At 35.9% G+C, this 24,862-nt stretch overlaps 1 protein-coding gene across 8 annotated transcripts in view; it reads right to left on the bottom strand.

Moving 5' to 3' along the window:
- The window catches only part of GALNT13 (polypeptide N-acetylgalactosaminyltransferase 13), a 594,089-nt gene that overhangs the window by 357,656 nt on the left and 211,571 nt on the right, over positions 1 to 24,862 (bottom strand). For all 8 annotated transcript variants that reach the window (XR_014829014.1, XR_014829013.1, XM_021076289.2 and 5 more), the window contains exon 4: positions 13,693 to 13,861. Coding sequence is in view for 6 of the 8 variants with exons in the window: in XM_021076289.2 (XP_020931948.1) it covers positions 13,693 to 13,861 (169 nt within the window). In the remaining 2 variants the exon portion in view is untranslated. The remainder of the gene's footprint in view (positions 1 to 13,692; positions 13,862 to 24,862) is intronic.

Raw genomic sequence — 24,862 nt, 5'->3', positions numbered from 1 at the left:
TTTATTGCTCTTAAAAAAAAAAAAGAGAGAGAGAAACCTCAATAAAACAGAGTTGGAATATCAGAAGGGGAAGTTCTCATGCCCCACATCACAGCAGAGGCCAATAGGAAGAAGAAAGACTCTTCCTCTTTCTTAGCAACAACTGAGCAAATGAAAGGACTTGGACCCTTAGTTGCTCACCCAACTTTTCCTTTCCATAAAACTGTCCATCCTACTTCTCTTGCTGTGCAGGGACTTGCCTGTTGCTTGCCTTGGTGGTAGACTCTAAATTGCAATTCTCTGCTGACCCCCCAAAAAACCTATCTTTGATGGAGAAATATCTGTCTATTTGTTTCATGTAAAAATTTTGGTGGCACTTTTCAGTGACCAGAGGAGACTCTCTATGTCTCCAGGGCTGGTGAAGAAAAGGTGTGGTACTCTCAGCTGAGCCCACTGTTGCTTACTGCATTGTTTGCCAAGCCCAGAGCCTGAAGGTACATCTTTCTCCTGCATTTGAACTCGTGTCCTCTTATATTTGAAGCTCTGAAGACTTTATTCAGGATCTATTTAAAGGTTTTGTCTTTCTGGTTAAGGTTTTATTCTGTATGACTATTCCTTTGGCACTTTGGTATGATCTTGAGATCAGACTATTTTAATAGAAACTAGTTGAAAATGCCTTTTGCCCAATTCTTTTGGGGTGAGGGTTGCTTCAGATGAAACTATGCTGATTTTTCAGCTTTTGGCCTATTCCTTTAGAAGGGTTGTTCTCTGAAGACTTGGGGGAAAAAAAAAAGCCTTCAGCCTAGCCTCTCCAGGATCAATCTGTCTTCTAAGGACTGGCTGGGACTGACTTACAGAATTGCAGAGCTTTTTGATTTAAGCCATTTGTGCAAAAAAACTGTTTAAACTATTAGAAAATTGTCTTTGCTCTAAAGGAAAAACCTCTGGGTACCTTCCCTGCATGAATTCTAGCTGATTTTATATTTAAAACCAGGGTCCTTCCTCATGCACATTTCTAAATAAATGGACTGACCTGACCAAAGGTAATTTAGAATATCAATGGCCATGATGGGGAAATTTTAAAATCCCCAAAATTCATTTCCTTAAAGCTGAGCTGGACTACAATAGTTCAACAATTTCTAGAACTGATTGGAATACTTATTTTGATTGATATTTTGAGGCTTGCCAATGTTATCAGGAGTTTAAAATTGTCTCTATGCAAAATACGAATTTCAGATTAACTAAGGCAAATAAATGATTAAAAAGAGAAAAAAAGGGCTCACAAAGCCCCAATCTCTTCCCCTTGGCTTCTTTGTCTTAGGCTTTGCCTCCAGCCCCATCTTGTCTCTACTGCTCCTCCTCAGGCCAGACTCCACCTCTGGTGCATCTAACTCCTTCCTTTCTACACTGCCTACATCTCCAAAATACCTGCAATTCCCTCATACTAGTTTTCTTGTCAGTCTTTCCCTTTTCTCTGAAACTCTCCCCTCTTCCTTTTCCTCTAAAGTTGTCAGAATGTATACCTTTAATATTGAGCTTTCTGAAGATCCAGAGGCTAAACCTTAATTTCTTATACTTCCTAGACTAAAGCTGAACTGAGAGCCAGAGTCCAAGATGTTCCCGAAGCAACCAAAGATTCTCACAGATGCTGGAGGAATTTATTACAGTCACTTAACTTATCAACCTGGTTTCTCTGACTTGCATCAGCTAAATCATATGCTTGTCAGGGAAGGTCAGGTCTAGCATTGGACGAAAACCACTAGCTGGGAAAGTTCTGGAAAGAATTATAATCAGGAGAACAGCCCACTAAATTATATGATCAGGCTCAAGCAAGTGCTAGGCAACTTCACTGAGCAATTTTCAGATTAGAAAACCCTGTTGATTAGAAAAAAAAAATCAGGTTTACATATAAAACATGTTGAACATGCTCATGATAATTAGAATTGACTTTAGGTTGTTTTTTAAAGAAAACTCTGGTCTTCCTTCAGATGTTTATTCCAACCAAGCAGCTTTTAACTCTGCACTTATTAATGGGGTGAACTGGGACCCCTCCCTTCCAATAAAAAGAACCAGGATGAAGTGGGAAGCTATGTCCACTGCAGGTTTAGTTAATCTGGCAAAGCAGCTCTTTCTTACTCTAGATGAGTCACATCCAAATAAGAGCATCTGCATTCTTCATCTTCAATTCAAGCAAATGAAAGGTCCTTAACAAAATCCAAACCTTCTGATTTCTGCTATTACTGCAAAGAATCAGGACATTGGAAAAGAGATTGCTATATATTTAAGCACTTCCAGCATCTTTGGCCCTCTAACCAGCCTTCTTGACATCCTCCTTATTCTCAATGACTAGGCTCCAACGATCTACAGGGGCTCTTTTCAGTTCTCTTATTTCGGTTTGGGGATAAATTTTTTCCATTCCTAAATGACACTGCAGTCACAGTCTTAGTATTCAACCCCAGTGCCATAAGGCAGCCCCTATGCCTCAGAGTACTGAAAGAGGTCAAATAGTGGGGAATCTCTAATGAACCTCAAGAGGTTTCTATTCCCTTTGGTTTAGACCCTTTGAGAGATGCCCACTGTTTTCTCCTTAGTTCCTCTGCCCCTATTCACTTATTAGGCTGAGACTTAGTGAAGAAGTAGCATGCCAGAATTTCTTTCTCCCAGAGGGGAAATAATTCTAGAAACTGACAGTATAGTCATCTAAGTAACCTACCAGGTGAATAACTAGCCCTTTGATGTCTTTTATTTGTTCCTACACTGATGGTACTGAAGCAGATTCTGAAAAAGCTAATCCCTTGTGCCTATTGAATCAACTACCACTTTCCTTGTGGGCAAAATCTCCAAAATGGGTGTGGCAAAACTCACAGTGTACCTCCCATCAAAATACAAACAGACCCCTCAAAACTTCTTCCCAGAATTAATTGATACCCTATAAATAAAGACACCATTTAAAGGTATAAACTCCAAAGTGGAAGATTATAAGCCTCAATACTTTATTATCCCTTGTATTAACCCTTGTAACACTCCCAAGTTACTGGTGAGGAATCCTAAGTGCTGAGGGCTGAGGTATGTCTAGGAACTCAGAACAATAAACAACATTGCTATCTCTGGTCACCCTATTGTTCCAAACACTCATACCTTACTAACATCCATCCACAATGGAAGTAAATTCTTTAATACAACTGATTTATGCAATGCAGTTTTAGTATGATGATGAGGCTAGCCAGAACTTTTTTTTTCCTTCATTTGGGAAGAAAAACAGTTTTCCTAGACAGTAATGTCTTAAGGTTTTACCGAGAGTCCTTCACAAATTTTGAAGGCTGATCTGGATGACCTAAAGTTCTTTAAAGGTTCTATTTTGTTACAATATCTGGATGATTTGCTTCTGTGCCCTCCTTCTCAAGTCCCTTCACAGAAAGATGGCCATCTACTTGCTAAAGATTTTAGACTTAAAGGGACATAAATTTTCCAATGAAAAATTGCAGTTTGAGGGCAACCACAAGCCAAAACCAAATATTGCATTTGCAAAAAATGAAAAAAAAAATACACTCAAGCAGATAATAACAGGAGGCCATCCAACCAAAAAAAAAAAAAAAAAAAAAAAAAAAAGAAGAAGAATGGAGAACCATAGAATCAACTGGAACACGAGGATCAAATGGCAATAAATAATCATCTATCAATTATCACCTTAAATGTCAATGGACTGAATGCCCCAATCAAAAGACACAGAATGGCTGAGTGGATAAAAAGGCAAAAACCTTCAATATGCTGCCTACAAGAAACTCACCTTAGGACAAAAGATACATATAGATTGAAAGTGAAAGGGTGGGGAAAAGTATTTCATGCCAATAGACATGACAGAAAAGCAGGAGTCGCAACGCTCATATCAGACAAAATAGACTTTAAAACAAAAGACATAAAGAAAGACAAAGAAGGACAATATTTAATGATTAAGGGATCCATCCAAGGAGAGGATGTTACTATCATCAACATATATGCCCCAAACATAGGAGCACCCAGATACATACAACAAATATTAACAGACATAAAGGGAGATATTGATGAGAATACAATCATAGTAGGAGACCTAAATACCCCCCTCACATCAATGGACAGATCCTCTAGACAGAAAACCAATAAAGCAACAGAGATCCTAAAGGAAACAATAGAAAAGTTAGACTTCATTGATATCTTCAGGACACTACATCCAAAAAAAGCAGAATACACATTCTTCTCAAATGCTCATGGAACATTCTCAAGAATCGACCACATATTGGGACATAAAGCGAATCTCAATAAATTTAGGAGCATAGAAATTATCTCAAGTATCTTCTCTGACCACAATGCCATGAAATTAGAAATCAACCACGGGAAAAGCAAAGAGAAAAAACCTACTCCATGGAGACTAAACAACATGCTACTAAAAAACCAATGGGTCAATGAGGAAATCAAGAAGGAAATTAAAAACTACCTTGAAACAAATGATAATGAAGACACAACCTCTCAAAATCTATGGGATGCTGCGAAAACAGTGCTCAGAGGGAAATTTATAGCAATCCAGGCCTTTCTCAAAAAAGAAGAAAGATCCCAAATTGACAACTTAACCCTCCACCTAAATGAATTAGAAAAAGAAGAACAAAAAAGTCCTAAAGTCAGCAGAAGGAAGGAAATTATAAAGATCAAAGAAGAAATCAATAATATAGAGACTCAAAAAACAATAGAGAAAATTAATAAAACCAAGAGCTGGTTCTTTGAAAAGGTGAACAAAATTGATAAACCCCTGGCCAGACTCACTAAAAAGAGGAGAGAAAGAACCCAAATCACCAAAATTATAAATGAAAAAGGAGAAATCACAACGGATACAGCAGAAATACAAAAAACCACAAGAGAATACTATGAACAACTATATGGCAACAAGTTTGACAATCTGGAAGAAATGGACAATTTTCTAGAATCTTACAGCCTGTCAAAACTGAATCAAGCAGAAACAGACCAACTGAACAGACCGATCACTAGAAATGAAATTGAAGAGGTCATAAAATCACTCCCTACAAATAAAAGTCCAGGACCAGATGGCTTCACAGGTGAATTCTATCAAACATATAAAGAGGAATTGGTGCCCATCCTCCTTAAACTCTTTCCAAAAGTTGAAGAAGAAGGAATACTCCCAAAGACATTCTATGAGGCCACCATCACCCTCATTCCAAAACCAGGCAGAGATACCACCAAAAAAGAAAACTATCGGCCAATATCATTGATGAATATAGATGCAAAAATTCTCAACAAAATCTTAGCCAACCGAATCCAACAACATACCAAAAAAATTATACACCATGACCAGGTTGGGTTCATCCCAGGTTCACAAGGATGGTTCAACATACGCAAATCAATCAGCATCATACACCACATTAACAAAAAAAAAGTCAAAACTCATATGATCATCTCAATAGACGCAGAAAAAGCATTTGACAAAGTTCAACATCCATTCACGATCAAGACCCTCGCCAAAGTGGGTATAGAGGGAACATTCCTGAATATCATCAAAGCCATTTATGATAAACCCACAGCAAATATAATCCTCAATGGGGAAAAACTGAAAGCCTTCTCACTCAAATCTGGAACAAGACAGGGATGCCCACTCTCACCACTGCTCTTCAACATAGTTTTGGAAGTCCTAGCGACAGCAATTAGACAAACAAAAGAAATAAAAGGCATCCAGATAGGAAGAGAAGAGATCAAACTGTCACTGTATGCAAATGACATGATTCTATACCTAGAAAACCCTAAGGACTCAACCCCAAAACTCCTTGAACTGATTAATAAATTCAGCAAAGTGGCAGGATATAAGATTAACATTCAGAAGTCAGTGGCATTTCTGTATACCAGCAATGAAACATTAGAAAAGGAATACAAAAATACGATACCTTTTAAAATTGTACCTCACAAAATCAAATACCTCGGAATACACCTGACCAAAGAGGTAAAGGACCTATATGCCGAGAACTATAAAACCTTAATCAAAGAAATCAAAGAAGATGTAAAGAAATGGAAAGATATTCCATGTTCCTGGATTGGAAAAATCAATATTGCGAAAATGGCCATCCTACCCAAAGCAATCTACAGATTCAATGCAATCCCTATCAAATGACCCATGACATTTTTCACAGAACTAGAACAAACAATCCAAACATTTATATGGAACAACAAAAGACCCAGAATCGCCAAAGCAATCCTGAGAAACAAAAACCAAGCAGGAGGCATAACTCTCCCAGACTTCAAGAAATACTACAAAGCCACAGTCATCAAAACAGTGTGGTACTGGTATCAAAACAGACAGACAGACCAATGGAACAGAATAGAGAATCCGGAAATAAACCCTGACACCTATGGTCAATTAATCTTTGACAAGGGAGGCAAGAACATAAAATGGGAAAAGGAAAGTCTATTCAGCAAGCATTGCTGGGAAACCTGGACAGCTGCATGCAAAGCAATGAAACTAGAACACACCCTCACACCATGCACAAAAATAAACTCCAAATGGCTGAAAGACTTACATATACGACAGGACACCATCAAACTCCTAGAAGAGAACATAGGCAAAACACTCTCTGACATCAACATCATGAATATTTTCTCAGGTCAGTCTCCCAAAGCAATAGACATTAGAGCAAAAATAAACCCATGGGACCTCATCAAACTGAAAAGCTTTTGCACAGCAAAGGAAACCAAAAAGAAACCAAAAAGACAACTTACAGAATGGGAGAAAATAGTTTCAAATGATGCAACTGACAAGGGCTTAATCTCTAGAATATATAAGCAACTTATACAACTCAACAGCAAAAAAACCAATCAATCAATGGAAAAATGGGCAAAAGACCTGAATAGACATTTCTCCAAAGAAGATATACAGATGGCCAACAAACACATGAAAAAATGCTCAACATCGCTGATTATGAGACATGCAAATCAAAACTACCATGAGATAACACCTCACACCAGTCAGAATGGCCCTCATTAATAAATCCACAAATAACAAGTGCTGGAGGGGCTGTGGAGAAAAGGGAACCCTCCTACACTGTTGGTGGGAATGTAAACTGGCACAGCCACTATGGAGAACAGTTTGGAGATACCTTAGAAATCTATACATAGAACTTCCATATGACCCTGCAATCCCACTCTTGGGCATCTATCCGGACAAAACTCTACTTAAAAGAGACACATGCACCCGCATGTTCATTGCAGCCCTATTCACAATAGCCAGGACATGGAAACAATCCAAATGTCCATCGATAGAGGATTGGATTAGAAAGATGTGGTATATATACACGATGGAATACTACTCAGCCATAAAAAGGATGACATCATGCCATTTGCAGCAACATGGATGGAACTAGAGAATCTCATACTGAGTGAAATGAGCCAGAAAGACAAAGACAAATACCATATGATATCACTTATAACTGGAATCTAATATCCAGCACAAATGAACATCTCCTCAGAAAAGAAAATCATGGACTTGGAGAAGAGACTTGTGGTTGCCTGATGGGAGGGGGAGGGAGTGGGAGGGATCGGGAGCTTGGGCTTATCAGACACAACCTAGAATAGATTTACAAGGAGATCCCGCTGAATAGCATTGAGAACTATGTCTAGATACTCATGTTGCAACAGAAGAAATGGTGGGGGAAAAACTGTAATTGTAATGTATACATGTAAGGATAACCTGACCCCCTTGCTGTACAGTGGGAAAATAAAATTAAAAAAAAAAAAAAAGAAAAATTGCAGTTTGCCCAAACCCAAGTTATTTACTTAGGGCATATGATATCAAAACCAGAGTTCCACCCCTAGATCTAGATAGACTTCATGGTGTCCTAAGTTTCCCCAAACCCCAAATGAAGCACCAATGGTGAGGTTTTCTTGAGGTACTTGATTATTGCCAAAACTGGATTCCAAATTTCTCTCTCATGACCAAACCTCTACATGTTTTATTCAACAATAACAACCTCAACCCAATTTTATGGGAAGAACTGGAAGATATAGCTTTCAAGGCCTTAAAGGAAAGTTTCATGAAGCCATTGGCTTTTGGTCATCCCAATTTCTTTTTCCTTTTTGTATATGAAAAGCAATGTAATGACCTTGGAGTTTCACCCCAAAAACACGAGGACCACCATTAATCTACAAGGTAAATATAGCCAGCACCTAGACCTGTGACACTGGGATATCCTCCCTGCCTTATGTCAACTGCTGCCTTTTTGGTTAAAGCCACCAAGAAAATCATTGTGGGATCCCCTTTAAGCATTTTTATACATCAATTCTTACAACATTCAATACTTCTTAGTCAGCTATCTTACCTCCTATGAAGTCCTTTTGTTAAGTGCCCCTTACAAAACTCTCTTCCATTATAATAACCTTAACCTGGTTACTCTTCTCCCCTCTATCACCCACAAAGTTCCTCATGACGGTTTAACACTGATGGATCACCTTCTGACTCCTCACAATGATCTATATATAAGAAATTCCACCAGGTAATGTTGAGTTCTCAAGGTTCACCAATGGTTCTTATTTTAAAGGTGACAATGGCAAATGGTATGCTGAACATGCTATCATAATTCCTTTTGATGTTGTTGAGACAGCATCTTTACTTATGGCTACTGCAACTCAACAGACTGAATTATACGCTCTTACATGGGCTTGAACTTTAGCCAAGGACAAAACTGCCAATATTTATACTGACAGTAGATATGCTTTTGAAGTAGCTCATGATTTTGGAATGTTATGGAAGCAATATGGCCTCCTTATTTCCAGTGGAAATAAAATTAAAAATGGCCCTTATGCTTGGGAATTATTATGTGCAATAATTTTATCTGCCACTTTAGCTATTATTAAGATTATAGGACATTTTATACTTAAATCTCTGGCAGCTAAGAGAAATCACCTTGCTAATATTTCTGCAAAGTATATTATCCTTAAAGGGACCAATAGCAGCAAAACCTCTGTCATGGTCCAAAGGTAATTTCCAAGTTATTAAAATAGTAATTTATAAAAACTTGCTAAAGAAGTCTAATGATTGGCCTCAGAAAAGGAAAAACAGGTTGGAAATTCAACAGTTGTTAGTTTGGGAGTGTCTGTCATGGATCAGCGGTTAACGAACACAACTAGAATCCATGAGGATGTGGGTTTGACCCCTGGCCTCGCTCAGTGGGTTAAGGATCTGGCTTGTCATGAGCTGTGGTGTAGGTCACAGACTCAGCTTGGGTTCCATGTTGCTATGGCATAGGCTGGCAGCTACAGCTCCGATTTGACCCCTAGCCTGGGAACCTCCATATGCCGGGGTGTGGCCCTAAAAAGACAAAAAGACAAAAAAAAAATTGTTGGTTTGATAAAAAGAAAAAGTTCTGGTTTGGACCAAACTGCCCAGTTCCACTAGAGAGTCCTAATCTTCACCACTGTACATGCATTAAATCATTGATCTAATGATGAAGTGATAATTTTCATGAATGAATACCGATTGGGAAAAATTAACAAGGCCACACAAAGTGCCTAACCCACTTGTCCTAATTGTCCAAAGTATAACCCAGGGAAGCCTGATCCTACTATTCCCAGACTTTTTAAATGCCAAATGGACCATTTGAGGTCCAGCAAATGAATTTCATACAACTTCCTCTAAGAGATAGAAATGTTTTAGTTATGGTCTATATGTTTTCACACTGGACTGGAACCTGTACTTGTAGACTGGTTACTGCTTCTTCTGTGGGCTAATGTCCTTTGGGAAACATTATTCCTTCCTGAAAACTTCTTTCCAACTTCATAGTGTTTGAGTACCCCATTTCATTGGCCAAGTGCTTTAACAAGTCATCACTGTTTGGCCAGTTTCACAACACTTTCACTGTTATAGATTGTTGCCTCAATTCTCCAGTTTAGATTAACACACTAATGGCATCATTAATTCTCAACTGGCAACATTTTTTGTAGAGGCCCTCCAAATAGCTTGGCCAAAAGCATTGTGGTTGGTCCTTTTAAATCTCAAATTCATACTTTTTAGAACTCATAAACTCTCACCCTTTGACATAGTGACAGGACACCCAAAGCACTTGGCTCATGCTTCTTTTGACCCACAAGTGCTAAAAGGAGAGATATCCAATATTGAAAAGGCCCAATTGCTTCTATTAAAAACAACTATGTTTTGGTAGAGCAGTCTTTTCATAGCGTACCCTCATCTGATGAAGACCTTGAGCATCTCAACTTGCAACGTGGAGATTTTGTCCTTTAAAAAAGACACTTCTAGGAGTTCCCGTCGTGGCGCAGTGGTTAACGAATCCGACTAGGAACCATGAGGTTGCGGGTTCGGTCCCTGCCCTTGCTCAGTGGGTTAACGATCCGGCGTTGCCGTGAGCTGTGGTGTAGGTTGCAGACGCGGCTCGGATCCCGCATTGCTGTGGCTCTGGCGTAGGCCAGCGGCTACAGCTCCGATTCGACCCCTAGCCTGGGAACCTCCATATGCCGCAGGAGCGGCCCAAAGAAATAGCAAAAAGATAAAAAATAAATAAATAAAATAAAATAAAATAAAAAAGACACTTCTAGAAGTACTCTCTTCAACCTTGCTGGGAATGTCACTAGCAGCTTACTGCTAAGCAACTCTTGTACCCCAAACCCCATGGAATAGACTCTTGGATTTCTGTGACACACCTAAAAAAAGTGCTAAACACTGACTAGATCTACACATAATTTGGTTGCCTGAGAGAAAAAAAAAAAAAATCCCAATATTGAAGGAGAGGCCATTTGATGAGACAATTTTCCCACAATATCCAGAGCAGGCATGTTGGAAGTTTGTTACTGAACCTTTGATAATGATATAACACATCAGGTGATCTCCAATGTCTATGATCTTGAAATATATAGACCTTAGATAAAAATGCCTGATAGTTCTTCCTCTTAACCTACCTTGTAATTTGAACATGATTGTAATAGTTTTCTAACTGGAGTGCTTTGCCTCCAACATGAGAAACTGCACCCAGGCAAGATCCTTCCTGACATTGAGGGACAAAAAGCCACTGAAACTAGAAAACCTGACTTTTGGTCAGTGATGCTTTGAGAGAAAGATCATGATCAAAAGAAGGAAATGTAAAAAAAAATAATAACAGAAACCTAAATTAAATAGAGTTTGGACACCAGAAGGGGAAACTCTCATACCCTATAACAATAGCAGAGCCCAAGAATACAAAGAAAGACTTTTCTTTCCTGGTAAGTTCTCAAAGAAATGCCATGGACTCTTTGTTTACTATAGTCATTCTAATTCCTTTAGAATGCTCTATAAAAGTGTTCTCTTCCCCTCACTGTATGGGGACTTGCATGTGACTCACCATGGTTGCAGACCTTGAACTGCAATTCTCTACTGATCCTAAATAAACCCATCTTTGCTGGAGAAATATCTAGCAGTCTGTTTGTTTCAGGTCAACACCCTGAACACATCTTCAAATATTTGTAGATGGATAGATATTAAGGCCAAACACAACACTAAATTATTTGGACAATTTTCTGTATACAGTCAAGCCAGTTTAAGGACATATTTTTGTAAAATACGCTGAAATATTTTAATGAATTCACTGTTTAGGCAGTTCAGATACTTTCTACATAAATATCAACTCAAGTTTTCACTAAAATAAAGTAGGCACTTTTTAAACTAATTATTTATAAATCACATCTTCAATATCTTTATGTAATATATACTGTAATACATATATATTTGTGTTATATCTCTTGAGATGTAACTATCCAAAAACTGAACTATAGTATCAAAATTGGAAAAGTTTTCTACATCAAATGAATATAAACAGGTTTTTATATCTTTTAAATAAGTTTGGATTATCTGATTCATGGTGTGTTTCTCAACATTATTTGTTCCCAGACAGTCATGCAATTGAGTCATTCAAGATGACTTGCAAATGTCCTCAGTGAACCCACATATGCTTTATGATTTGTCTAGGAATTGCATATGGTATTTTTGTATTATTTTATTTTTTATTTTTTACTAAATGTATACACTGTGATGTCATAAAAATAAAATGATTACTTTCACCACTATACTCTTTCATAGACTATTTGCAGAATCTCAAAATTTAAGCAATTATATCTACAGTAAATATGGCATTTTTTTGTATTTTTTATACTGAGCAATTTGAATCCTACATTTTTAAATGTTGAATTGTCCCATAGTTTGACTTAATTATTCAAGTACTTAATATGCTAAGTAATTCTGAAAAGAAGTAATACCACCCTTGGCCACAAATATTTTAAATGGATGCTAGGTAATGATGTTGCTTCTTTTTTTGTAAGGGATGGCTTACATTAATTATTCCATATCTGACATAAAATTTATTATGTTCTGATAGTTGGAGATTTTTAAAAACTTGGAATAATAAGTACAGTTTTCCTGAATACCAAGTATCATACTTATCCATTTTATCACAAGATGGTGTATAAAACAAGATAATGAATGTGGTGTTATAACATTATAAACTTATCATATAAAATGCTCAAAATCATTTAGAAGTATATGCTTATTGCATATCTTTAAAAATGCATATATACCTATACACAAATATGGATAAAACTACCTGTAAAATTATTTAGGCCATTGGCATGCAGAAATGTTAAGTTTGATGATTTAGCAATTTTCTAGCTACCAAAAATATCCCATAAATGTGGTTACTTGTGGTTTTGTTGAGAGAGACATTTCAGAGCATACAGGGGTATACAAAACCAGATTTGGCTTACTTAATTTTGATCTTACTTGAAGTAATTCAGAAAGGAAAAATATTACATTTGGTAAATATGTTAATGTCACTATATTACTAATGTAATATAACCCATTATATGTAGCAAACCTTATATGCTTTAACTATGATTTTAATTTTTTACCAAGAAAGCTACTACCTGTCTAAAAGAACAATTTAATTTATATAGAAGTATGTTCTGGAGGATATTTGTTAACTCGGCGATTTTCTGAAAACTGAGGACGTATCTTTTCTAAGTGTCAAGAGTTGACTCTAAAAGGACTATATACAAGATGACAACACTGCCATTAAATATTCTGATTTTTATTACATCCATTTAAAATATATTCAACTATCTGGAGCATGGTTAACAGTTTATCACAAATAAGTTGAAGTTTTCAACATAGTTTTTCAAGAATATTATTTCCAAGTGAATATTTCCTCCATGGGTGATAACTGAGCATCCTAATTATAAACAGCATCAGAAATTGTTAAAGAACACACAATAAATATTTTTAAAGGGTCAAAGAATTGTACAGCCAATTGGCTATTTTTACCCTGGAGTAGCAAAGATTTCATTTTTCAAAGCAAAGTGTAAGAGCTTTCTATACAGGCAGAAAATAACTTATCAAAGATTATGTTTGCTCTGTTTTTGGCAAGATAAAGCAAAGCAAAACAAAAAGACATCTCATGTAGAAAAAAAAAAATAACCTGTTAAGCTTGTGTATTCTGCAGTGTATTTGCAAGTAACATATTTTGCTCTTCCAGAGAAGGAAACAGTTTATATCTTTCTTCATATGCATGCACAACAAATTCCCACTATGGGATAGGTGTTCAGAATCATACGGCTCAAGAATTCAAATAATCTGAGTTATCTGAAGTTCTGAGATATTCTGAAATTTGAGGATTGCTAATATATGAGTTACATAAAATGTAAACTTACCCTTCTAATCTTACATCCGGCAGACTTCTGTTAAGGGCAATCAAATCACTGGCCATAAGGTTAAACTGATTGATTTTAAACAGTTCTTTCATTTTCTCCTGGTCATCTTTAGGAATCAGCACAGCCTTTCCCATTTCTCCTGGCCCTTCTTGGTTTCTTGAAATAACAGCTGTAAGACACACACAGGTACACACATATTACAAACATACAGATAATGAATGGGATAGATAAATAAACTCATGTGTAGAATTAGATTCTAAAGTGTATTATCTATAAATGCATTAATAATACAATAATCATTTCTTTATTGCTTACTTATAAACCATACACCACACTAAAGAAATAATTTAACTCATTAATTCTGCATGTTGTCTTTCAAGTCTAGATGTACATGATTTGACTAATCATTAAGATAATAATTAAGCAACACAGAACACCGAAACTTAAAACTCTTTCATTTCCAGGACCACACCTGCGGTGTATGGAAGTTCCTAGGCTAGGGGATGAATCAGAGCTACAGCTGCAGGCCTACATCCCAGCCACAGCAACACAGGATCTGATCACTGGCAATGACGGATCCCTGATCCTCTGAGCGAGGCCAGGGATGGAACCAGCATCATCATGGATGTGTTCCTGCTGTACCATGATGGGAACTCCTTTTTTATGTTTTTAATATACTATTAGAGAGGGGTGAAGTTGAGCTCTGGGAAGACCAAGCTGTGCAAAATAAAAGAGAAATTTTGAAAATATACCATGATAAATGTATTTTCACATCCACTTAAATATTTTGATATTTCACACATTGACTGCCATTATATCTTTATAAAACAAGGGTTGGTAATATTTATCCTATTAAATTTGATTCCTTTGTCAAATCATTTTCAAATATATAAAAAGAACTTTCATAGTGGTGACAGAAAATTTTAAATGTCAGGATGGATTTGGAGGCTATATGCTCTGTCTGTAGCTAGAATTTCACAGCAATATTCTGGGCTTAAACATTTTATTAAGAACAGCCAGGATTTTATATGCAGGCTAGCGTTTTTGCCATTTCCTACAAGTTATCACCACATTAATATCCCTTCCAGCTACAAAATACATGGTTCAATGTGTGTGTGTGTGTGTGTGTGTAGGCATGTGCATGAATATGTCTGTATATATGTTAACATATAATAATAAGACCAGATTCCGGTCAATACTAAGGCACCCTTAACTAACTTTTCACAGTGATATCAAATTAGGCTACCATGAAAGAAACATACTTCTGGTTTTGAAGCTTCCAACATTTGCTGTATTATAACATCTAATACATTAATCTTACTGAGTTTAATTTCCACATACTTTAAGGGGCAAATATTTGGACCCGGGCTACTTTAAAATATATTTTAAAAATTTAAGGATACTGAAAAAATAAAGATAGAACTATTGCATGATCCAGTAATTCTACTCCTGGGTATATATCCAAAAAAATCTCAAATACTAATTTGAAAAGATACATGCATCCCAATGTTCATAGCAGTACAATTTATAATAATCAAAATATAGAAGCAGCCTAAGTGCTCATCTACAGTTGATTGGATTAACAAGGTGTGTGTGTGTGTGTGTGTGTGTGTGTGCATACACATACATATGATGCCATATTACTCAGACATAAAAAAGAATAAAATACTGCCATTTGCAACAATATGGATGGATGGACCTAAAGAATATGATGATTACTGAAATACAGCAGACAGAAAAAGACAAATGCTATATACTATTCTTATGTGGGATATAAAAAAATACAAATGAACATATATACAAAATAGAAACAGACTCACAGACCCAGACAACAAACTTACAATTATCAAAGGGAAGAGGGAGGGGAAGGGGGCAAATTTGGGGTATGGGATTAACAGACACAAACTACTATACATAAAATAGATAAGCAACAAAGATTTTCTGTATAAAACAGGAAATTATATCCATTAGCTTATAGCAACCTAGAATGGAACACAATTTGAAAAAAATTAAATCACTATACTATCTAGCTGAAAGTAACACAATATTATAAATCAACTATATTTCAATAAAAAAATAAAGTATAAAAAGCATGCAAAAATAATCTGCAAATTACAGCATTTCATAAAATATGAGTTCTAAAATTATATAAGAATGTGGTCACAACTAGGATAGAACACAATAAGGAGACCCTCCTTTGAGTTGACCATAATTATAAAACTTCAAGACTAATACTACTAGAACTAATATACAAGTGGTCTTCTAATAGATGATTCTCTAGGGAAGGTTATTCTGACTTTGCAATGGCATGAGTCAAACTGTAAAAGAGATTAAACATCTGAAGGGAACTTCAGATATGAGTATCAGGAAGGCGATTAGCCTGAAAATCCTCTTCTATATAGAAAAATGGCAAGAACTTGGAAAATTTTAAATGAAAATGATATAGCATTCAACCTCAAACTTTAAAAAGCTGTCATCTTAAAGCTTATGAAGACTCGCATTCATTTTAAGAAGCAAAAATAGAAATGATGGGCAAGAATTTTATGAGAACGCATATTTTATTCAATTTATGAAATAAAATTCTAACAGTAATATGTTCCCTGGGGGGTTAGTAAGCTTATTATCCCTAAAATTGGATGGAGTTGTTGGAGTTGGCTTTGGGTGAACTTGTCCTGGAGGTGAGATGCTGGATTTAGGCCTTAAAGTACCTTTCACTTCAAGGATTTCTTTTTTAAGTTTTGATTCCACAGAAACTATTAAAAAGAATTTCTACAGTTCCCAAAGGAGTCCTTCTAATTCAGAAGTAAAGAATAAAACACACTATATGATATCACCTCTCGACCATGAATATTTTATGACATCTGTATATTTACCTATATAGAAGGAGACCAATTCTCACTTTAGAGATAGAGGTATATATATATATAGAGAGAGAGGAAGATGGATAGATAGATATTTTACACATTCTGGTTGGTAATCTTTATGCCAGACATTTTGCCTGGAAAAAAGAATTTTTGATTCTTGATACATTAAAGAAAGTTTAAAGAATTTAAGGTTAAAATTAGAAATCTTATAAATTAAGAAAGGAAACCATTCACTATTTACAGTTTTTTAAAATGTCCTTTATAAATTCCAACAGAAACTACAGGACATTGCCAAGAAAGGTACTAGCATCAACACAACCAAGCTACCAGGCCTAGGAAGTAGATTGGATTAAATTTTGCTCTATATAGAAAAGACATGGGACTCAACTACATCACTGTAGAGACATGAAGATAAAGTTATGACACACAGAAGTACTTGTTTTTTGTAATATATTCAAAGCTATGATGATTTCCTTTGCTTAGCATTATGAAAATTATAGTTTTGTCAGTGGTAGAGTACATATATCATCTTACAGGATTATCAGTAAAAATCAAATTTTCATAAACAGTATCCTTACATATAGAACTAGTTTGCAAGCACATATAATCATTCTCTTTAATTAGTCTCAGTTTCTTAATGAAGAATAGATAATGACAATGTGTATCAGGTTAAGTGTCTTCTCCCCAAGGTTAAATATATTTTTCTATAGTAGCCTCTAATGAATTCATATTTGACATTTTACAAAATATTTTTTTCTTATGCATGAGCAGAACTATTTGTGTTTTTTATCTTGCTTAAGAAAAAAATGCTAGGTAATTATACTGTGAAAGCAGCCTTTTTCTTTTCCTAAATCTTATGTGGCAGAACGCATCTTGCTGGAAGAACAGGTTTTTTTCCTTTCAAATAATGTAAATAGGAAATAGAAAAGATTAAGCAATTTAGTATGTGGGCTTATCTCTGATCTCCAGTATCTTTAAATGGCAACATCTTTTTTTTTTTTTTTTTTTTTTAACCTGTTGATTTCTTTCCTCTATACGGTTTAAAGGAAAAAAAAAAAGTCTAGCCACACACCTGCAAAAGACCATGCTCCTCCACAGCCAAAGTAAAAACAAAAAGAAGTGTCTTTGAAGTTTTGGTGCTACTGTTCTACTCTTAATAGGCAAATATAATAAAGAAGCAATTAAATTATATCTCGACAATTGATTTAAATATGGATGAAAATATTCCAATTCCAAACCTGGTTTTGGACTATAAAAATAGATTAATATGCTATGCTGGAAGTTATTTTCTTCCTAACTATATGGTAAAATAATTAAAATGATAAATAATTTGACTCAAAATGATACCATAAAACTTGTGAAATTATAAAAAAGCATAATTATTTAGTATATATATTTTTCATTTTAACATAGTGAATACTCTACAAATTAAGGGAGATTTATTTTTATCATAGAATTCCCATAAAGACAATTGCCATCAAAATACAAATAAACCAACTGATCAATCTACCAAAAGAAAAACTGTATACTAATTGCATTATTGGCTTATGTACATTTGCATTCTGAACACTTTTTCAATTGCAGAAATTGTCCCTTAAAGCATTGAATTTGAAAAGAGATATGATATCTTTAGATAAACATGTGTTATTTTTATATATTTTACAATTATTTAAAAGAAAGAAAAAGAGAGAGGAATGAAGGGAGAAAAATAAAATGATATATTTATATAGAGAGGTAGGTAAGAATAATGAAAAAAAAACAACTAAACTACTGATTGAATGGTCAACTTTATTCAGAAACATACTTATGTATTTAAAACATAACCATTCATACACGACAAATTTATTGTTTATCATTATCATTACCATGCATTTTTTTATCATTTAAAAAGAAGCTATGGAAATTTTTCCAAATAAATATATGGATCCATACCTACTTTATAATGGCTGTGAAATATGGCACAACGTGGCTCTACTGTGATTGATTGATTGATTGATTTGTCTTTTTGCTTTTCTAGGGCCAAACCCGTGGCATAAGGAATTTCCCAGCCAGGGGTCTAATTGGAGCTGTAGACGCTGGCCTACACCACAGCCACAGCAATGTGGGATCTAAGCGGCGTCTGTGACCTACACCACAGCTCATGGCAACCCCAGATCCTTAACCCACTGAGCAGGGCCAGGGATTGAACCCAAAGCCTCATGGTTCCTAGTCAGGTTCATTAAACACTGAGCCATGATGGGAACTTCTCTACTGTGATTTATTAATGATTTCTTTGTCTTTGAATGCTTACTGTTGTTTGAATAATCTCTATTTTAAATGATTCGATTAATATTCTTCCATATCTATATCTTTACAAATTTGTTTAAGAATTCATTTTGAAAAAAATGGTGCAAATTTAATGAGGAAATTACAGATTAACAATGCTTCATTGCAGTAATTGTTTTCCTCATCTTTTTTTGTTTGTTTTTTGTCTTTTTAGGGCCACACCCATGGCATATGGAGGTTTCCAGGCTAGGGGTCGAATCAGAGGTGGGAGCTGTAGCCACCAGCCTACACCACAGCCACAGCAACATGGGATCTGAACTACATCTGAGAACTACACCACAGCTTATGGCAATGTCGAATCCTTAACCCACTGAGCAAGGACTGGGATCAAACCTGTGTCCTCAGGGAAATTAGTCAGATTCATTTCCATTGAGCCATGATGGAAACCCTGTTTTTCTCATATTTTTACTTTCTTTATGATCTTCCTCTGGCTAAGAAGTTCCTCCCATCTCTTGACTGAAATAATCCCTGTTTCCCAATTTCAACTTTCAGATAAAGTAAACATGCTCTCTTTTGTGATTTTGTAGTTCTTTTAATTTATTATATTATACCTTTCATAACAGTCATTACCACAGCCTATTTACATGTTATGGCAGAGAGTTTAACTAGTAAACTATCTCATGTTCTCTCCCTCCACTTATTGAAGAGACTATCTTTCTTACACTGTATGTTCTTGCCTCCCTTGTTATAGATTAGTTGACCATAGGTGCTTCAGTTTATTTCTGGGATTTCTATCCTGTTCCATTGATCTGTATTTCTATTTTTATTCCAGTACCATATTGTTTTAATAATTGTAACTTTTAGTATCGTCTGAAGTCAGGGAGACTGACTCATCCATATCCATTTTTCTTTTTCAATATCGCATTGGCTATTTGGAGTCTTTTCTGTTTCCGTAAAAATCTTGTTCTGCAAAGAATGTCCTCGGTAATTTGATAGGGATTGCATTGAATCTATAGATTGCCTTGGGTAGTATAATCATTTTGACAGTGTTGATTCTTCCAATCTAAGAGCATGGTATATCTTTCCATCTGTCTGTGTTGTCTTTGATTTCTTTCATCAACATCTTATAGTTTTCAGAGTACAGGTCTTTTGTCTCCTTAGGTAGGTTTATTCCTAGGTATTTTATTCTTTCGGATACAATGATAAATGAGATGGTTTCTCTAATTTCTCTTTGTGATCTTTCATTGTTAGGATATAGACATGCAATCAATTTCTGTGTATTAATTTTGTATCCCATAAGCTCCTTTTTATTTTTTCTTTATTTATTTTTTAATTTTTTTTTTTTTTTTTTTTTTTTTTTTTTTTTTTTTTGCTATTTCTTGGGCCGCTCCTGCGGCATATGGAGGTTCCCAGGCTAGGGGTCCAATCGGAGCCATAGCCACCCGCCTACGCCAGAGCCACAGCAACGCGGGATCCGAGCCGCGTCTGCAACCTACACCACAGCTCACGGCAACACCGGATCGTCAACCCACTGAGCAAGGGCAGGGACCGAACCCGCAACCTCATGGTTCCTAGTCGGATTCGTTAACCACTGCGCCACGACGGGAACTCCAGCTCCTTTTTATTTTAAAAAAAGTTATATGATGTATAAACATGTCACCAGTGAAGACCAGCAGTGTTTCATTAGATTAAAAGGGCTTTTCCATTCTTTCTTTAGCACTATTATTTTTTCTACCCTGTGCCAAATGGAGTACCAGCCATTTTGTCAGTGTGGAATCCTTTAACTCACTGTGTTGGTGGGGATCAAACCTGTGTCCTGGCACTTCAGAGATGCCACTGATTCTGTCGTGCTACAGTGGGAGCTCCTCATCATCTGCATTTTTAAAATCAGTTCAACTTTCTCTAATAAGGTGGACTCAGCTACATATTAACCAGATCTCTGGATCCAGTGATGATGGGTATAACATGCCTTTTACAGTGACAGATACAAGCTGAAGCTGGTAGATTCTGGGGGCATGAAAAAGAAGGTATCAGTATTGAGTGGAGTTTCCGGAGGAAGGAAAGCTACTGAATGTATAGAAGAGGACAGGCAGGTAGAAGAGTATTCACAAAGAATTATGGTTAATTTTAGCAGGAAGTTCCCCATAGGAGCTTCACAACAATTTACAGATAAGAAAACATTTAGCATTTGAGCAAGGGCAAATAACAAATTTTTCAGTTCCTTTTAAGGCAAATTCCTTTATTAATACAAAATTTTGGAGTTCCCATTGTGGCTCAGTGATTAATGAATCTGACTAGGAACCATGAGGTTGTGGGTTCAATCCCTGGCCTTGCTCAGTGGGTTAAGGATCTGGGGTTGCCATGAGCTGTGGTGTAGGTTGCAGACGCGGCTTGGATCCCGCGTTGCTGTGGCTGTGGTGTAGGTCGGCGGCTATGGCTTCGATTCGACCCCTAGCCTGGGAACCTCTATATGCTACAGGAGCAGCCCAAGAAATGGCAAAAAAGACAAAAAAGACAAAAAAAAAAAATTTTTTTTCACTTTCCTTTCACAATCATCCTTACAAAACAATCTGCTTATCTATTAAAGCCAGTGCTATTCTTATATATAGTAAGAGGTTGATTGGCACCTGTTACAGCCTGGAAACAACTGACTCAAGCTTTAAAATGTTCACTAAGGTAATAAAATAATACTGAAACATGAAATTATTTCCTTCTACGTTAAGAACGAGTTTCCTCATTAAAAGTATTTAAAAGGTCCTCAGCTTGAAATTATTCTAGTAATAGCCTTAGTTTCAGCCTTAAGTGGGAAATCTCTCCAACACCCTACCTCTGCCTATACTGCCAAAAAAAAAAAGAAGTCATCTTTGGAAACAAAAGCGTCAATTTTGGCTTGGCTGTAAGATGCTTAGGAAAGTTCTTTGTGGAACAATGGCCATTTTTAAGAAGCTCCTTACATAACCCAACATTACAAATTATTCCTAAGACACACAGTAATAAACTCTCAGCATTCTATATGTCAACACATATGATTCATCAAGTTTGCAAAAATATACCCACTTTGGCCAAAAAAATGGAAGAGCACTATTTCACTGACATTGTATTGAACTGAGGTAGTAGATATGCATTTTAAAAATAATTTCTGAATATAAAATTTTACTTACTACAGAGCTGCATAAAATGTCCAATAATACTCAAAATTTATCAGCTACTATTAGTCATGGAAAATGTGAAATAAATATTACTCAGTAGATTATGACTCCATATGTCAGAAGTTAAAAAAAGAATATCCTTCATAAAAGTCTATAATTAAAAATTATAAAATAATAAGGTGAGCAGAAAAATGGATCATGTCAAATACCCTAAAGTATGTTAACTCATAAGGAAAGAAGGAAGGAAGAAAGGACAAAGAAAAGAATTAAAAGATACTCATTGCTTTCATGCTCTTAACCTCTAGAAGCAGCTGACTTAATAGAATGGAATAATAGCAGCATTTGGAGGACAAAATATTGTGGCTTGGGGGTACTGTTCCACAGAATGTTATACACCTTAAAGCATCTTCCCATGTACAATGCCAAATCTCCTATAGACAGAACACACAGGTCCAGGAACCAAGAGGATGTGAGAGTGGCCTCTCTCAGCAATTAACTCATTGAAGGAACATTTCTATCTCTATATTGTCATCCTTATGGGAAGAAGAGTACTAGTTTTCATGGGGAAAAAAATGCTTCAACTAGAATACACAATCATGGCTCTATTAAATTGGAAACTGAATTTGTCCTCTGGCCATTATGAGCTCCTTAAGCTGTGGAACCGACACTGCAGAGAAAGGTACAATAGTAGTTGAGGTGATTGATGTTATTTACTAATAGGAAGCTGGATTATTGCCATATAATGGGGACAGAACTATTTGCGAACCTAAAGTTTTCTCTGGAATGCCTCACTTCTGTGATAAGCTGGGTAACTGAAAAATGAGGCAACACTATAAAGGCAGACCAATCAAAGGCTTATAACAGAGCATCAAAATGCCATGTAAAAAATACAGTACAGACTAGCTATTGACAAAGTTTAGGATACACACAGAATGGTTGCAGCTAAAAGGATATATAATTATTATCTAAGACCTCGTGAGCAACTACATATCATAAGACTACAGCAGCTATATTTTATGTTAATTAAAAGTTAATTTTCTTATTTTTTTCTAGATTACCTTATATGAAGAGCACTGAGATTTGCTAACATTTTAGATTTTGTTTGGGAATATGATGAAACATATCAATTCCTAAGAAAATGGTTAGCTGATGGGATTCATGAGTCCTTTGTATTAGGGACACATTTTTCATTTGGAAAATAACATATGCTGAGAAGAAAGAAGAATGTAATGCAGAAAAAAAAAAAGTTCCATTTGTTCCTCCAGATCCACTCTCAACCTTTCTCAAACTGCCCCACAGATGAACTACTTCTGTGGACTTTCTTTTTGGCTTCAGACTGGATTTGGCCAATGAGAGGAACTAGTAGAATTTGGACAGTAAGACCAAAATAAAATCAAGACATTTACTCTCTTGGTCCTTCCTTGTGTAGCAGTAATGAACTGGAAATCACTATAGAAAAAGTGATGAAAAGAGGCATTCTTCTTGTCACAAGACATTTTGCTATCAAAAAAGGTTTTTGTCATCATTGGTTGATTGTTATGTAGGTACTATTTCATGTTGGGTACTCACCTTTTGATGCTAGGCATGGGTTGATTTTTTTTTTTTTTTTAAGGGCCACACCTGTGGCATATGGAAATTCCCAGGCCAGGGACAGAACCCAGGCCAGGGATAGAATTGGAGATGCAGCCACTGGCCCACACCACAGCCACAGCAAACCAAACTGCATCTGCAACCTCTGCTGCAGCTTGCAGCAATGCCAGATCCTTAAACCACTGAGAGAGGCCAGGGATTGAACCTGCATCCTCATGGATACAAGTTGGATCATTAACCCACTGAGCCACAACTGAAACTTCTTGATTATTCTTAGTGGTGCAATATCAAGAAAAATTAAAATTACTGGATAGGATTTCTTAGGGCAAATATTTGGATTAGGATCAAATGGTAGACATGCTCTGCTACCTTTGCAGGTAATCACACCGTCACATCTCATGGAATAAGGTGTATTAAGGTATCATACACATGTGTGCATTTTGATACGGGGTGGTGAGTGGAGCAGGAGAAGGACAAAAGCTCAAAAAGGAAGATTAGAATGGTGGGACACATAGAGTGAAATCATGAAAGCAAATTTTCTTGTTTCATTTAAAATATTAATCAGAGTATTCTTTGAGGTTGGGTTAAAATACTGCCAGCCTCTTATGATGCCAAAAACATCACAAAGCTAATGAAAGGTTTCTAAAGTTTACATTGCAGAATGATCAGATGTGACCCAGAGAGGAAGCTCATGTTTTTCATCAGTAAATTTGGAAAAATGAAATTATATCAATTCTTCAATTTAGCTGTCAAGTAATGGACTCAGATTTCCCATTACCTAAATGGTTACTTGATTTTTAAATCAGATCTCTTTCAGAGACGCCAGCAAATAATTTTAGGCCATCAAAATAAATTGATGTAAATGTGCTGCAAGAGGTATTGTAATGTGAAATGTAACATTTTGATAATTATTTTTCATAGAGACAATGTCTGGTAGAAGAAAAATAAGTCCAGTGTTCTACCCAAACTAAAAGCTAAGCTCAGTGATCACATATCTAATCACTACCTCCCTCCCACTGCTACATCTTATGTTTAGGTTTCAGGCAGTCCAACATTTTATTGGCCATCTGTATAAACCAGCTGCCGATTTTTGCATTTATTCATAGTTACTATTAATACTATTGCTTAGCATTAATTTATATTAAATTGTGAGTTTCCCATTGCCTCCAGGGATTTTCTGTTGATGATAATAAAAACAACCAAGACCCTAATAATATGTTATAATAAAGGATGGCTATATTTAACAGTCAATAGAATTAAATAGAATGTGCTGCCTGAATAATGCAAGTACATCATTAAAAT

This window comes from Sus scrofa, chromosome 15 (genome assembly GCF_054392235.1).
Source record: "Sus scrofa isolate SSC_HxYL_T2T_F1_AM1 chromosome 15, Sscrofa_HxYL_maternal_Yorkshire_Landrace_v2.0, whole genome shotgun sequence".
NCBI lineage: Eukaryota > Metazoa > Chordata > Mammalia > Artiodactyla > Suidae > Sus > Sus scrofa.
Note: the sequence above shows the minus strand (reverse complement) of the source record. Positions and strands in the feature narration are given on the sequence as shown.